The sequence below is a fragment of the Pristis pectinata genome, chromosome 8 (assembly GCF_009764475.1).
Source record: "Pristis pectinata isolate sPriPec2 chromosome 8, sPriPec2.1.pri, whole genome shotgun sequence".
Taxonomy (NCBI): Eukaryota; Metazoa; Chordata; class Chondrichthyes; order Rhinopristiformes; family Pristidae; genus Pristis; species Pristis pectinata.
This window is the reverse complement of record NC_067412.1, coordinates 60,150,066-60,168,013: the sequence shown is the minus strand read 5'-3', so window position 1 is coordinate 60,168,013 and position 17,948 is coordinate 60,150,066. Positions and strand designations below refer to the sequence as shown.

The 17,948-nt window shown below is 39.7% G+C and overlaps 1 protein-coding gene across 1 annotated transcript in view; it reads left to right on the top strand.

Annotated features, from left to right (window-relative positions):
* The first annotated feature begins 768 nt into the window (after positions 1-768).
* The window catches only part of diaph2 (diaphanous-related formin 2), a 547,192-nt gene continuing 530,012 nt past the window's right edge, over positions 769-17,948 (top strand). Inside the window, exon 1 of the mRNA XM_052020928.1 lies at positions 769-1,204. Coding sequence (XP_051876888.1) covers positions 1,094-1,204 — 111 coding nt within the window. The 5' untranslated portion in view covers positions 769-1,093. The remainder of the gene's footprint in view (positions 1,205-17,948) is intronic.

The following is a 17,948-nucleotide window of genomic DNA, read 5'->3' as shown; positions in this document are numbered from 1 at the left end:
TGCTTACTGGAGAACAAAATAATACAGCAGAACAGAATGCCATTTGGTTCATGTTTCTATTGGTATTGGAAAGAATGATTTAACAATTCCCATTCTTCTGCTCTTTCCCATTGGCTTTGCTTGGAAACTCTCCAGGTTTGACCTGGGGTCTCTAGTTAATTATATGAATATTTGGGAACTTCGACTGGAATTGGGAACTCTTGGCCACTTGAACTCAATCCTGTACACATTGCCACACACAGGCCTGTGCATGTGTTGCTAATTCAGGCTGCACACCTATTGGTGTGTGCACTCCCAATCCTGCACGCATCAATGAAAGTCTGAAACGTCAGTGTGAGTGCAGCTGGAAAGTACCTCGTCTTGCAGATTTCTAGATTTCAAACATACATTCTGTTTCCTTTTGAATATTACCCCGTGAGTTTGAATTGTTTCCATCGATTTTTACGGACCCTGCGAAATTCAGTGCCAACATAAATTGGGAGAAAGTTCTCTTCCGAATATCTAGGGCAGTTTACTCCGCTGATATGAGGACAGCACTCCTCAGAGAATTGTGAAGTCCTTTCCCGCCTAACAGTTCAGCAGACAGCCACAGGTTGCTCTCATTCATTCCATCCCAATGACGTCACCCCCTGCCAAAAACAGTGATGTGTCCAACGCCGCTGGGTGGGACGAGTAATGATCGACGTCACTATCAACCAATCGGAAGAAAGTCACGGTCAGGGCGCGTTTGACCTCACGCTGAACACGATGGGTGTGGCCCGGGCTTGCAGTGTGCGCATGCGCCGCTGTCGGCGGGAGGTGGAGGGTGTGGGTTTGAGCAAGGAAATCCTGGCACAGGACCGGGGTGGTGTCCGTGGCCCGGGCTGCAGGCTGAGGGCAGCGAACTTCGGGCTCGGCAGCTGCTGAATTTTGCACCGTTGTGTTTTTTCCGGCAGGAATAAGGGAGGTGGTGAGGGGAGGAGTGAAGCAGCGTGGGGGTGAGGGAGTGAAATGGTGGGCCGGGTCGCTGTCACCCACCTCGGACACCCGTAGGTAAAGCGTCCCGGACACCCAGACCCTGCCCGGGACAGCACCCTCGGCACCCGCGCTCAACATGGACGGCCAACAGCCGCCGGCAGGAAGCGACTCGCCGCCCCGCAGCCGGGACAGACCGTCCTCGAAGAAGAAACCTCCTGAAGATGACCCGAGAAACAAACCCAAGCTGGTGAGTGCTGCAAACTGTCCGTAGGGTTTAGATTACTTTTCATCCCCTCGTTACATTATTGCCGTTGGGATTAAATAACAACCTGGTGCCAGTGAAATCAGATTAGCTCGGTGTGCAGCTCCACGGCCTTTTTGACGCATCTCGAGTACGCCAGTGACATCTGTTGCTCTTCCGAGCGCTTCCAAACCTTCCGTTTTTAATTAATGACTGCAATGAAAGGCATAACTGTAGTTAACACTGGTTGGGTAATCAATTGCATATGGTGTTTCCTAATACATATGTTGCTAATCTTGCTAATCCAGTGAGTAACAAATTGTACTTCTCCGTTGCACATCCCAATCTCTCTTGTACATGCACTTTGACCTGAAATGTGCTAGTTGATAAAGTGTAACTTCACACAACTTGCGTGTGTGCGTTTTTTAAACCTGACATTTATAAATAAGAGGGTAGCAGCCAACTTGTTTTTTCCCCGGGGGTTGGGATGTGGGAAAGCTGCATTTACTTTGACAATTTCGCATATGGTATATTTAATGTAGAGTAAACGTTTTCAAAACGGCGAGGAGGAAATAAACTTGAATCCCAGAAATTAATGTTTGGACTATTATTACTGTGGGAGGCAAATAGAATATTAAAGATTAACAGTTTTTTTTCCCATTGATGTACCCTGATAGATGGTGCATTTTAAATATATACCTAGTAAAAACTTTTCAGATCGCAAGTTGGTAAATGTGGCATTTCGGCATGTTAATATATTGTCTATTTAAGGAAAGTGATTATGACACTTTCTTGAATACGTGCAACTGATTTAAGTGTTGGAAAGATTCGCAGTTGCTTTCTGAAGCTAATGTCATTCTGTTATGTAATTGCAGGCTTTAGTTTCAAAGTATATTTTTGCAGGTGAAGTAAACAATTGGACATTTCCTGCATTTTGCTTGTTAATTTCATTACTGCAAAAAATAATTGTTGCTGATTGAAGGGGCTTGTATTTTACTGTTTAGTTCATCTATCTGCTCTGTACTTACTGACTTTCATTAACTTCCGATTAAATGTTGATTTTTAAATTTTTCCTTTTCAGTTCTTTTCTGGGCACATGCCACCATTTCCCCTCCAGTCCTATAACTGTCAAAGACGACTGCATTCCTCCAACTCGTCCTTTTGTTCATATCCAAATTTAACTGTTCCAACATTGATAGTTGAGTTAATTCTACTGCCAAGCTCCAGAACTCTTGAACTTCTTCCTCAGTCATTTTGCCTTTCCAACCCTCTTTACTCCTCCAGTGTGCCAGTTAATATGAACCTCTCAGCAAGTGCTTAGTCATTTTAACTAAATCTCCTTTTATAGCTTGTCACACTTAATTTTGGTGTTTTCGTAGGATGCATTTTATGATAATAGTGTCACTAACCAGATTGGAGATGATTAGGTCAGTCCAGCTTGTTGGTTATCAAGTGAAAATCAAACTGCAGATGATAGAAATCTAAAACAAATATAGAAAATGCTGGTCAGGCTGCATTTGGGAAGAGAAACTGAGTCAACACTTCAGGTTGGAGACCTTCCATCAGAACTGAAAGGAGACAAAAAGAAGTTTAAAGCTGCAGAGGAGGTGGGGGTTATGGTGGGAGGAAACCTGCCCAAGTCTTCCTGCTCTGCATTTTACAATTCCCACATTCTTTAGCCTAGGTTCACTCATTGAGTAGATGACCTTCTTTACAGCTTATCCCCATGCTCACCTTGGTTTTACTCAAGATGCATCCCCCTTTCCCACCCTGCAAAATGCAGGACAGGAAGACACATTTTCCTCTCACCATCACCCCCATTCCCTAAGTTTTACAAGCTGCTTTTGTCTTGACAAAGGGTCTCTGGCCTGAAATGTTGATTCTGTTTCTCTTCCCACAGATGAAGCATTTTGGCTCCACTGTTATATGTAAATTGTGCAAATTTATAGATAACTTGCCTCCACCCACTCTTTTTTGGATAAGATATTGTGTTTGGAAGTTAATATGATTTTTGTTTCCTCTGCACTTTACTCTGAAAAAGTTATTTACATTGATTTTTATTTTGAAGTAATACATTTTGATTGGAAGATGGGGGAAGTTGCTTCTCACACAGAAGTTGAGTCAAGTTGGGATCTTGGTATACATTTGTGAAAAATTGTGCTGCATTTTAATGGCCATTTAAAAACAGAGCAAGCACAGTGGTTTATTTCTGGACGATCAGGATTGCAAATTTGGAGATTTATCCACACTTGGTGCCTCGGTAAAGCAGGCAACATAATCAAAGACCCCATCCACCCTGAACATTCTCTCCCCTCTCCCATCAGGCAGAAGATACAAAAGCCTGAAAGCATGTACCACCAGGCTGAAGGACAGCTTCCATCCTGCTGTTATAAAACTATTGAACAGTTCCCTAGTACGATAAGATGGACTCCTGACCTCACAATCTACCTTGTTATGACCTTGCACCTTATTGTCTACTTGCTTTGCAATTTCTCTGTAGCTGTTACATTTTATTCTGCGTTCTGTGTTGTTTCACTTTGTACTACCTCAATGCACTGTGTAGTGAATTGATCTGGATGAACAGTATGCAAGACAGGTTTTTCACTACCTTGGTACAAGTGACAATAATAAACCAATTCCAGTTCTGCTAAACCATGTCTAACCATTGGTGTTCCACTCTTTAAGGCCTGCATGAAGTTTTCATTGCCATGTTATTTAAAAAAAAAATTGCTGGTGAGTGCTGAGAAGATTTACAGGGATGATATCAGAAATGCAAGGGTATGTGAAGCAGGAAAGGATGAACAAACTGGAAGTTTCTTCCAAACAGTGTATTGTATATCAAATAGTGTATTGTAAAGCGAGTGGGTGGAGAATTGTTATCTAGCAAATATTTGTATATCAATAATGTAGACAACAAGCTTGACTGATCCAGTCAACTGCACTCTGGTGCCACCATTATAATGAAATGCTGAGCAGTGATCTAGTAAAATCTTTGAAATTTATGAAAGGTTTCAATAGAATAGGTACAGAGAGAATGTTTCTACTTCTGGGGAAGAGCATAACTAAGAGATCCAAAAAGGAACTGAGAAAAAACATCTTTAATCAAACAGTGGTGAGAAGGTGTAATCTACTATAGGGTTACTGACTTTTAGATGAGGAAAAATGGGATGAGGCTTTAGTGGGACAGACTGGCATGGATTAGTTGGGCAGAGCCTGTTTTGTGGTGATTATCATAATCCTTGTTTTCAAATGATGTCTGAGTTTTATCTTGCCCCACCTGTACCTACTGTAATTGGTTGATCCAGTATCGTCACTCTATACTTGGTTCTTTGAAGTGCCATGAAACATTTTGCTACATTCAATTGTGTGATAGTAATTACTCTGTTACTTCAGATGAACCTCCACGTCCATTGCCTCAGCTTGCACATAACATGCCTGACTGTCATGAGAATTAGTAGTTTACGATGAAAGATCACTGCAGAAATAAATACCTGTCATTTTCAGTCCAATTGTTTGGCAGTCCTAATAGTTTGGCATCCAGTTTATCGGGTCCTTGTTCCGGTGTCCTCCCTGAACTCGCAAGGGAGCCCAGTTCCAGTGCACCCTTTATACTAAATAGACCCTGTTGTGAATTTTTAAATACTGTTGTGTTAATCTTAAGGAGAAAAAAGTCAATTAAGTATGTTTGAGTATTAATTGGAATAATATCCAAAAATCTGCCCACATCTTGAGCATGCCAGATTAATGGAGTTTTACTGTGTCGTGCAACTCAATATAATAAGGCTCATTTTATCGTAGTTTAAGATGTACCATGAGCATTATCGTGTTCCTCCAGCTTTATTAACTTTGTTACATTGGAATTGATTTACAAAGAGAAATTAATTAAAATGACCGGGCATAGTTATGGCAAATTGGTGTCTGTAGGGCCTGAGTTAGTCTGAAGATCTATCACCTAGGGTGAACCAATATGTGGAACTGCACCCCACTGAGTTGGTGTCTGTGAGACTCGTACCCTAGTGAGAATCAGTAGCCGAATTGTACCGCAAGTTGTCGCTGCAGGTAGGACCTATCCCCCAGGAAGATTCAGTGTACATTTTTATTTGAAGGTCATGGATTTAATAATGTTCCAAGCAGAGTTTAGCAGAGCTTTGTGAATGTCCCTCTGACAGCAGCAGTACTGAGAAGGGAACAATAGTTTCAAGGAAATGATTGACAATCCAGTGGGGTTCTGATCTACAAATTATAGCTGGGGAACATAGCTATGGAAAATGGGGATGAACATTAGGGATATTCACACTGAGTGGGTATTGTGCATATATACATATTGGGTCTAAAATGGGTCATTGTACCATTTTTATTAATGTATGGATATGTATTATTGACAGTATCATCTTTCTACCTATGAATGATAACTATATTGCAGTATTTATTTTACAACATTCTCATTCAATGAGACTTGTACAATGTAGATCCACTAAATTGAACTCTCAAACTTGTCAGACAAGCAGAAGTGAGATACTACAGGTGGGGTGATCAGCTGATCTTACTGAGAAGATGGATCAGATTGGATATCTTTCTCCAAAAGGTAGAATCGGTGTTAATTTTCAACTTCAGTTCAAAGTTGAGCTGCAATTTTAATTTGGGCCATTCTCATAAAATGGCTCTAGTATAGATTTCATAGTAAAATTCTGCAGTGGCTGATTCTTTTTAAAGAGAATCAACTTGTCAATAAAGTTGCACGTACCAACTTAACCCATCAAAGATCATCTGGATCAAAATAAACAGCCCATCACTTCTCATTGGCTGAGTAACAATTGGCTGAGAATCAAATTATGTACAGCATTTTTACTGATTGATCGCCAATGATATGCACTCACTGGCAAACATGAATGTGGCTGAGTTCGGCAGACTGGGCAAGGGTACTGTGACAGATTGGTATTCTGCCGAATAGCACTGTGCAGGGTGCCATGTTTAAAAAAAAGTGTGCTTTTATTGCTCTTAATGCAAGTTACAAGGCTCTAACATGACCAAAGGAAGTAGACTCATATTAGTGTGTTTGAAGATAGTGATTACAGTACTTGGTATTCACTTTTAATAGATCTTAAGATTTCATTTGCTGAATTCTAGCCAGTTGAACCTTCCTGCGATTGAATCAGGATAGTTTTAACTTTTTCTTAAAATGCCAGTGGCTGTCGATTGTTACTTTTCTTGTATGATCAATAATGACTAATCATGAACACAGGCATTTTTTTCTTGACTGTTAAAATTTCAGTTGAATCAATATCAGCTGTTAGATCTGAATATTAGGAAATTCATCTGTAAATCAACGTTTGGCAGTTGAAATTAATTTGGTTATCCATTTAAATCTTAAATTGGCAATTTGGGATTAAATGCAGGATATTAAAATAAACATGGTTGTATGAGTTTTTGTGGATACATTTTCTTGCTTCCTGGTTTGGAATATTGGATTTAAGCAACTGAGGGCCTGCCAAATTGATGTGTTCTTGAACAAATGCTGATGTGGCTGTGAGAAAGGACCAGATGAGTGGGGCCAATCAAACTTGTTTTTTCAGGTTTGAGCACAAATACCTCTCCTATGAATGATCGTATCTCACCTCTTAATGTAACACGAGTATTATACCAATTAATCTCTGTATATTCTACATTCTCTTGAAGGCTCCTATTGCTTATGATGTAAAACCAAATAATTTTTCTTGCTCAGTACCTTATCAGTGAGCAAAAATATTGGCTATGGCAAGGATTGGATGCATCTTTTTTGTTATGCCATCATACAAATGAAAAATGGTGCAGGGCATGTTGAGATCAGTTTGTGTATATTGATGTGCACAAATAAATTAACGCATGCACTTGTTTTGCTCCACAATGGAAATGAATAGCATGACATGGTTTCTTGCCATTAAAGGAGTCTTGAGTGTTCTGTTTCTGCAGAGATTGTATTGCAGACTATAAATTCAATCATATGGAAGAAGGATGAAATATCCTATTTGCAAATATGTTGATATCAAATTAGGTGGGATTGTGAGCACAGAAGATGAAGATACTTCAAGATAATATGGATAAACTGAATGAGTGGGTGAGAACATGGCAGATGGAATATAATGTAGACCATTTTGGTGCTCATAGAAGAAAACCAGAGCAGTTGTTAAGTGGTGAAAGACCAGATAGTTCTGATGTTCAAAGGGACTTGGGTGTGTTTGTTTGAAGTTGCTGAAAGGCTAGTGTGCAGCTGCAGCAAGCAATTAGGAGAGTTGATAGTATGCTGGCCTCAATTAGCAGAGGGTTTGATTACAGGAGTAAATAAGTCTTTCTGCAATTGTATAGAGCCTTGCTGAGACTGCAGCTGTAGTATTGTCTACGGTTTTAGTCTGCTTACCTTGCAAGGTTGTACTTACCATGGAGGAAGTGAATCAAATTCACCATTGATTCCAGGGTTTGCCTGTATGGAGGAGAGCGAGTAGACTGTTTCCTTTAGAACTTAGATGAGAGGATTCCATTGAAACAAAAAATTCTTAGGGCTTGGTAGGTTAGATGGAGGATTTTTCCTCTTATTCGGGAGTCTTGGATCATGAAGCACTGTTTTCAAGTAAGGAGTAGGACTTTTGTGACAGAGGTGGAGAGACATTTCTTGACTCAGATGGTTAACCTTTTGAATTCCTTAACGGAATGACTTTGGACGTTTAAATGTATTTATTCAAAACAGAGGTTAATAGATTTCCAAGGACTAATGCAATCAAGGGATATGGGGACAGTGCTGGAAAATGGCCCTGCGGTAGAAGATCACCACAATCTTGAAAAATGGTGCGTCAGGTTTGGAGGGCTGAATAGTCTACTTCTATTTCTTATGCTCTTGATCGGAACACAAAATATTTTAGCCACCCTGTTCTATGTTCATTGACTATATTTCTGAAACATTTTAAAACAAACTAGATATGGAATTGTCCTTTCTCAGTGAAGATTATCAATAGTAAGCAGATAAGCCAATTTTCTTCCAGAATATGTAGAATAAAAATTAAATCTGTGCTATGTGCTTTGACTACATGTAGAAGGAATATCAAGGCACTGGAAATATGCCACCAATGCTGTCTCTTCCAAATTCTCCAACTTAATGGAAGGATAAGCAAACTTGCATCAGTGTTGTCACATTGTTCACATGACCAACACCAGCCTCCCAAAACACTTCCTATTAGAACTTTATTGCAAAGATAACCAGGTGGACAGAGGAAAAGATGTAAATACATTCTTGAAGCCTGTTTGAGAAAATGTAACATTCACTGACTCAATGCTCACTCAATGGAAGAAAAATGATATTGCACTGATAATCTTGTGTAGTCAGAAGCATAGCAGAAGGAGTGTGCCATCTCCCAAATTACCCACTTGCTGGGAATGTCAGCTATTGGCCCACTGAGCCACCTCAAAACCCACAGCTAGAGTGGCTGCAAGTCATTCTTGACTCCCTGGGCTGCCAAGGAGAAAAGTACATGTATTTAAATGTACTTTGCCCAGACTTCACAGGAGTACTTGTACGTTGATGTGCTTGGACATAGTACTTAATTTCCAAGCTTCTCAAACAGTCACATTCAATTCATTACGATTTGATGCAAAATTAGTGTGGTACAGAGCTTTGCTAACATTTATACTGTGGCTCATTGTAAGACCAATCAGGCTCTAGATTGCTGTTGATTATGCAGGGGGGAATTGTGTTTAACAATAGGTGATGGCATTGATACTTTTCAAATCTGGTTGGATGATCCATGTTGTGAAGCACAAGTGACGTGAGGCTCCCGTAAATGTCTCGCCATTTCTCTTGTTTTGGGCTGGACTCTGATTTAAGAGACTAGTGGAAAGGTGAGCAAGAAGTGGAAGCTGCTTTATGGTGGTACAGATTGTACTGCACATAGAAATCCTGTATAATACTGTGGAAGGAGCAAGCACCTTGCAAAGTGCCTTTTCATCTGTCATTTTAGTCACCTCTGTAGCATCTGTGGAAGAGTCTGTGATTTCCACATTCGCTTCATTGCCCACCCCAGAATCCATACTACCAGGGTGGAAGCAGATTCTTGATTCCGTGAGACTGAACGTGTGAAATCCTTTGTCACCTTTTAGACTTGTCCTAGCTATTTTATATACTTAAATATACCAGCATGATTTCATGTGAAAGTTTTTAATGTCCACAGGTGTGTTGGAATTCACATTTATACTGGAGCAAAATTGAATATAAAATCATCAATAGTTACTTGTGTTAAATGTGCATATATAATAACTGTGCATTATATTCCCCTTAAAATTTTGAGCTGAATTTCAGAAGGGAATGTGCAGCTGGTACTGTTTATTGAAAGCAACCAAGGATAAATTTCTTCCCTGGTGTGTCAGAAGTAATGTACACTTGTTTACTACCCCACAGACTCCAGTTATTATCCAGAATGGAATCTATCTCTTGCTGTGGGCATCTGCACAAATTTCCAAGCCTGCATTGTGCATGCGTTTATCATTGATTGCATTCTTCAAAAGTCTAGGTTGATGCTCCATTGACTTAGGGAATACTCCATTGCCTGAGGTGTCATGAGATATTAAATAGGGTGAATACGAAAGAGACCATTATTTTGCAGAAGAGTAGAATGGTTATCTTGGGTGTTGTGGAGATAGTTATTCAGACATTAAAACAAAGATTATCTGGTCATTATTTCATTGTCCTACATTGCCTTGGGGTTTTCTGAGTTCATAAAAGGAGATGCATAAATGCAAGCAAGGTTTCCACTTGACATTATTTTGACTTTTATCACGTGAACTGCCTGGAATGTGTGTTCACAGCTCTTCCAAGTAGACCTGACCTATTGCAAAGGTTTAATCCTGCTTTAGACAACTTAATAGAGATCCAGAATATATATCACTGTTGGGGACCCTCAGGAGCAACCTTTTGCCTACCTCTATGGTCAAATTCATTCTACTTCCTGACCAGTGCAAAAGCATAGTTGCCTGCTTTGAAGGTTAAAGTAGTGATAACACAACTTTCGAAGGGTGTTTCTAACAAAATACTTGAAATAAAATATCCAACAATAAACACTTGTAATACATTCCAATTTAATCATTGGCAGCAATGTTTATATATACACCTATCTTGTTCACTTCACTTGATGGTGATGACAGTTTAGGTGTCATTTAACTCAGTCTTATAAATCTGAGTCCAGAAACAGGCAGATATCACCCAGAATCCAAGTTAGTTTAATTACCTCTTCGATAAAGATTGTCTGCCTTTTAGTTTTTTTTACCTTGTAAATAGAGGTGATCCTCCCCGTGGGCAAAATTCTAACAATTTTTGAAGTTTGTTTCAGGGCTTACTCTGAACTGTCTATATGATATTGCAACATGCAGGACTTTGCTGTGCAGGGCTTCAACCATTTTAAATTGGGATGTTCAGGGCATGAAGTTGACAAGTGGATCTGGAAGAGGAAAGTTGAACTTGTAAGAGCTCAGTGTTAGTGGTTTGCCAGTGGCAGCAAGATCTTGCCCATTGTTAGCTCTGGCCACATGAAACAGTTAAGAGGACTGTACTAACTACATTGGAGAATGCAATAAAACCATTTAGGATGACTAACACCTGCCCAACATATAGCCCAATTAGGGGGGAGAAAAAAGGCTGTTCTTCTATTAATAAGTTCTGTGGTTTCTGTAGAAACTCTAATTGTGGCCAGTGGTGAAAAGTTGTGTAACTGCCCTATTAATAGGATTTATATTTAATGCTTAATGTTTGCACTGAATAGGTACAGAATACTGAAAGTAAATTATTTTTGTGTAATTTAACCACTTACACTTTCCCCAATTCTTTCAAATGAATAGATAAATTCTAATAGAATCAGTGTATATCGGTTAATATATTGGGTTGTATAATTTGTTTTTGAGAACAGCTGAAAGATTACAAATTTTATTGTGAATTTGTCTAGATTTTGTTTTAATTTTGCATTGAGCGCCTGTGTTGGGATATTAATGTGCCATATGGGCATAATGCATTGTTTATGGTGGCAGAAGGGTTAGCTGCACTGTTTGAGAGAAATTTGTCATTTTTCTGTTCAAACTAGTTGAAACAGTTTTCCTGGTAGACCATGAAGCAGGAAAAATTTGAATTTTTTTAACTTTGCCCCTTGCCTTTTCGTTTTAAATGCTGTGCAATCTTCAAAGGCGTTCCTTGGAAATTAATTTGGTATTTCCTGTTTTTGTGGGGGGTGGGGTGGGGAGGTGGAGAATGTAGCCTGTTTTCTTTAATTCAGCTCCATTAGGAAGTACATATGATCAGCATGTTTTTTTTTGCTGGGTATACATTCCCTTATAGGTGTGGGTAAATTAGGTGTTAGGAGCATTTGCATGTGTGTGAATTTTCCTCACTTTCAAGAAAATCCCTTTTCTTGAACTGTTAAAGTAACAGATTTTATATATTACTTCAGAATATGCACAGCATTCATCTCTTCACTGTTGCTGCAGTTAATTATAAAGGTGGGACAAAAAAGATTCATAAAATAAGAATCTAGTGGAAGTTGCTTTGCTTGTATGTCATTTATAATTCTTGTGATTTTAACTGATCAGTTGCTAGTTTGTTAATGATTTTAATTTGGATGCAAATCTCATCTGATGTTGTTCCAACTGGTGGTGTGATCCTATTACTGTATATAAAAGCAGCATCTTTGCTTATTTCATAATTGACTTTTTAAGCAAAATAGCATCATTGCATTGTTAACCAAACATTGTTTGGGAATCATGTAGGTGTGTTGTATGTACAACATTCTCATTCATAAAATTATTTCGGAGAGAAGCTTGAAACGCCATCTCTGCCATGCATCGATGCTAGTGGATGCTCTTCTACAAGGTTAATCATTGCATTATTCAATCACTCTGTGAAAGAAAACATTATTAATATCAGTGAAGTCAAGAAAAGAAACCAGAATTGATGAATGGGTTTGTTGATGAGCAGTTTTTTCTGACAGCTTCTTACTTTCTCAAAGATATCTTGGATCATCTTTGTAAATGATATCTTATTGTGAATGTATGTCTGATGTGCTTGAAATATTCCTTAAGAACAGATTTAATTGCTTAACTTCATTCAGTTTAGCTTCATTAAGTGGAATTGGTCATATGTCTTAAATTCTCTGCTTGATTTTTTTGTTAATTAGCATTATCCAAAGCAAAAATACTGCAGGTAATGATAATCTGAAATGAAAACTTCTGGAAATGCTTGAGTTGGGCAGAATCAGTGTAGAGATTGACGCTGTTAATTAGTATTGATCTCTGTAACATGTTGAGGATCTGGTCATATTTTTTATTTTGATTATATAGTTCAGAATTATGCAAGTTAGAGGAATACTGAACACCGTGTCTCTAGCTTTTTTGGTGGCTTTCCCTCTGGTGCACACTTTGTAGCCCACTCATTCTGTCTTAAATATCATGACTTGCATCCTGTTTATTTTGTCAACTGACTCTATGCAGCTGTTTATGAAATCATAAATTGTTTTCATGCATGTTTTGAAACTGGGCTGGAGGTCTTGATCAGAAATATGTAACAGTGACTTTTCTAATCATGTCTCATTGGAATTGACCACTCGTATTTGGGTGGATGTGGTCTCTGCTTGTGGCTGGCCATGGAGCAATGGAATAGATTTTGGGTTCAGTTACGGTGGAGAAACAATGTTAACATTAGAAATTAAATGAAACATATTTGGGATGATTTTTAAAATAAAACTGGCTTGAAAGTTGTCACCGACAGTCAACTTCAGGAAAGAGCAGGTCATCTTGCACTAAAACTGCTATGAGCTACTTGAGGAAATTACTTAATTTGAATATGCAGCTATACGATGCAGTGAATGATTGACTGCATTTGATGTAGTTGATTCTTGGCCAGGAGCATTGAACCTGGAATCCTGCTTTGTTTAATTACATCCTTTTTGTGAGGCTGTCTGAAAAGAGAATTTTCTTTCCTGTCAGCCAAGACTATATTAAAAAAAAGTTGAAGCACAAATGAGAATATCTGCCAATTATAAGAGGTGATGGATAGTTGTCAGTGAATTTAGCCAAAAATACTTTTCCTAGTCATAGATAATGTTGAATCAGGCCCTTCAGCCCACAGAGTTCACAAGACCACCAATCACCCATTGACAATCTTGCACTAATCCCATTTATTATTTTCACCACATTCTCAACCACTCTGCCGGGATTCTACCACTCAAATACATGAGGGGCAATTTATAATGGCCAATTAACCTACCAACCAGCATGCCTTTGGGATGTGAACATAGAACAATTACAGCACAATTCAGGCCCTTCGGCCCACAAAGCTGTGCCAAACATGTCCCTACCCTAGAAATTACCAGGCTTACCCATAGCCCTCTATTTTACTCAGCTCCATATACCAATCTAACAGTCTCTTGAAAGACCATATCGTATCAGCCTCCACCACCATTTCCGACAGCCCATTCCACGCACTCACCACTCTGAGTAAAAAAAAAACTTACCCCTGACATCTCCTCTATACCTACTCCCCAGCACCTTAAACCTATGTCCTCTTGTGGCCACCAATTCGGCTCTGGGGAAAAGCCTCTGACTATCTACCCTATCAATACCTCTCATCATCTTATACACCTCTATCAGGTCCCCCCTCATCCTCCGTCTCTCCAAGGAGAAAAGGCAGAGTTCCCTCAACCTGCTTTCATAAGGCATGCTCCGCATTCCAGGCAGCATCCTTGTAAATCTCCTCTGCACCCTCTCTATGGCTTCCACATCTTTCCTGTAGTGAGGTGACCAGAACTGAGCACAATACTCCAAGTGGGGTCTGACCGGGGACCTATATAGCTGCAACATTACCTCCTGGCTCCTAAATTCAATTCCCCGATTGATGAAGGACAATACACCATATGCCTTCTTAACCACAGAGTTAACCTGCGCCACCACTTTGAGTGTCCTATGGACTCGGACCCCAAGATCCTTCTAATCCTCCACACTGCCAAGAGTCCTACCATTAAGACTATATTCCGCCAACATATTTGACCTACCAAAATGAACCACTTCACACTTATCTGGGTTGAACTGCATCTGCCACTTCTCAGCCCAACTCTGCATCCTATCTATGTCCCTCTGTAACCTCTGACAGCCCTCCAAACTATCCACAACACCCCCAACCTTCGTGTAATCCGCAAACTTACTAACCCACCCCTCCACTTCCTCATCCAGGTCACTTATAAAAATCACAAATAGTAAGGGTCCCAGTACAGATCCCTGAGGTACACCACTGGTCACCGACCTCCACTCAGAATACGACCCCTCAACAACCACTCTTTGCCTTCTGTGGGCCAGCCAGTTCTGGATCCACACTGCAATGTCCCCTTGGATTCCATGTCTCTTCACCTTCTCCTTAAGCCTTGCATGGGGTACCTTATCAAACACCTTGCTGAAATCCATATACACTACATCTACTACTCTCCCTTCATCGATTTGCGTAGTCACATCCTGGGAGGAAACTGGAGTGCCACATGATCACAAGGAGAACATGCACACTCCACACGCAGCCTGAGGTAAGGATTGAATCCAGGTCTCTGGTGCTGTGAGACAATAGCTGTACCATCTTGAAGTTGGATTTTGTTTATTAGTATGCAGGATGATAGGAGTTGCTTCAATCCCATTGTGAAATGTACTCTTAGGTTATTTAAAATTCTAGTTAATTTTATTAGTATTTAATCCTGATCCATCTCACTAGATTGCTCGTGCAATCTATCTTCAGGCAAGATAGGAGAATGTGATTTATGTGCAATATATACTATCTTGTGTGTATAACAAGGAACTTCCTGCTTGATATTGTTTACATTGATTCTGGAAAGTAAGTGGGATCAGAAAACCTCTTGTGGGATTGGCCAGTGAAATTTAGCCCGAAAATGCATCCCCACATATCCAAAATCCAATAGTGCCTGAATGAGTTTTGGGCAGTGTGAGTAGTCTCATTTTATCTAATATCTGTAATTAAAGCTATATCTCTGATTGCTGCTGCAAGGTGCTTTTGCAGTTTTCATCTGAAAAACAAATTGTAAACTCTTGTTCTTGGAAGCTGTGTTTTCTTTTGGTCCTCAGAATTTGGGAATATATTACCTTGTCCACTTATTGGAATTCGCAACTCATTAAAACTAGAGTGCACAATTTCTCATGCTCTTGAATTCTATGGTGTCATAAATTTGATATTTTGGATGAGTGATCATCTACCTATTAACTTGACTGTAAGAGATTTGTACCATTATGTCAAAGGGTGGCACAGCCATTAGACCCACCGGGTCACAGCTACAATCCTGACCTCAAGTAGTGCCTGCATGGTGTTCCGACTGCATGGGGTTTCCTCAGGTGTTCTGCTTTCCTCCCACATCCCAAACACGTGCGTTTGTAAGTTAGTTCACTGCTGTAAATTGTTCCTGGTCTGTGAGTGGCAGAATTGGGTGTAGTTGATCAGAATGTGGAGGGAATAAACAAAAAAGTGATTTAATGTAGGATTAGCATAAATGGATGGTTGATGGTATGGAATTGGTGGCCTGAAGAACCCACTTCTTTGCTTCTCTGATGTATTGGAGATCAGTGCTGTCTCAGACAATACCCCTAAATACAGGTAATTTCGTTGTACCTGGGCTCTTGATTAAACCCTGGAGATAATATGGTAGAATCTGTCAAAATGCAAGAAAATGTTCATATGCATGTAAAACAGTTGTGTAACTGGACAGTTAATTTCAGTGCAGTTATTGGTTGCTGCATTTTGGTCAATAAGGGCACATATGAACCTAAATGGGTTAGTGGAGCAATGTGATGTCCAAGCATAGATGCACGAGAGGTGGAGGAACCCTTCATCAGGACTGGAAAGGAAGATGGGGGAGAGCCTGTGTGTGTGTGTGTGTATATATTTTAAAAATGTTGGGGGGCGGGGGGAGAGTGGGTGGATCCAAGTGAGAAGGGAAAAGCTAGGTGGGAAGGGGAGAGTGGAAGTGATGTGAGAAGCTGGGAGGTGATAGGTGGACGTTACAAAGGGCTGAAGAAGATGGAGTCTGATAGGAGAGGACAGTGTACCATGGAATAAATTGAAGATGGTGAAGGGAACTGGAGGGAGGAATGTGTGGGTGATGGGCAGATTGAGAGAGTGGGGAGGGGACAGAGAAGGGGTGATAGGGCCAGAGGGATTAGAAAAAAAGGTGACAGAGGAGTGGTTACTGGAAGTTGGAGAAATTTATGTTCATGCTGTCAGGTTGGAGACTACCAAGGTGGAATATGAGATGCTGCTCCTCTAATCTGCATCTAGCCTCAACCTGGCAGTGGAGGAGCCTGTGGACAGACATGTCAATGTGGGAATGGGATTGGCTTGAGCAGCATTTGTGGGAGAAAATTGTCAATGTTTCAGGTCGAAACTCTGTGTCAGTACATAATGAATGCTAGTGCCCTATATCTATCTGTACTGCTATTTTCAGGGATCCTTGGACTTGTACCCCAAGGTCTATGTTCCTCAATACTCTCTAGACCCTACTTTTTTTATGTCCTAGCCTAATTAGTCCTCCCCAATGTGCATCACTTCACACGTATCAGGTTTAAGTTAGATCTGCCATTGTTTTACTGATTTTTATCAACTGACCAATATCATTCTATACCATTGGACAATCCTTGCTATCAACGTGTTGTCAATTTTTGTCATCTGAAAACTTGGTATTCAGACATTCTACATTCATATAACAAACATTATTGATTTCCCATTGTACACTACTGGTCACTTGTAAAAGCAATGCTCAACCATAACCCTTTGCCTCCTCTTACCAAGCCAGTTTTGGATCAAATTTGTATTGGATCCCTTGGAGTCTGACCTCTGGATTGGTTTACCATGTGTGGCCTTAGGCCTAATTGAAGTCCTTTGTATGACCTGTCAGATCCCTATATAAAGGCATTAATAATACTCAAAGATGACATTGAAGTCCCTGAGCCACTTGGTCAGATTTGATAGTTCTTCACAATTTAGTATCATTTGCAAGTTTGATTAAATTGTTGGAACTTTAGAATCCAAGTCATTATGTAACCTTAAAGTTAACCATGGAAAGGGTCACGCTTTGAGTACTGAACACATGTCTTTTTACTATATATAAAAAAAATTGGAGAGCAAATGATACTTTTACAAGGTCATTGTATTGACTATTGTGATCTAAACTAAGATGAAAACAAAATGCCATTTCCCATGCTTGAACAAGATGTTCTTTTATTATAGTTCAGAAAAGGTTACTCTTTAGATAAACTGACATTTGAAATGATCTAATTTTCTGCCACCGATAACCAATTAACGTTTATTCTGGTAACTGGAACAAACATTTATGCTTGGACATGTGTAATTTTAATGGTGGATAATTTCTTAATCCTCAAATTTAAAGGCCAAGTGTAATTACTTTGGGTGCAGAAGATAGATTTGAGAACACAGTAAACAAAACAAACTATCATAAGGAATTGAATGCTTTCAGAAATGCAGCAGGTTAAGTAATTTTGAATGTTCTCAAATGCTACATTGGAGATTGTAATAAACAATTGAGAATGTTGGGTGTGGCAAAAAAAAAACAGAATTTATGACAACTGGTAAATTGTTGCCATTTTCAAAGATGTCTTCTCGAGCTTTAATTGCATTCACACTTGGTTTTGAACTGAGACAGCAAAATATCTGATAGCTGGAAGAGAAGTTGAACTCATTTTTCCT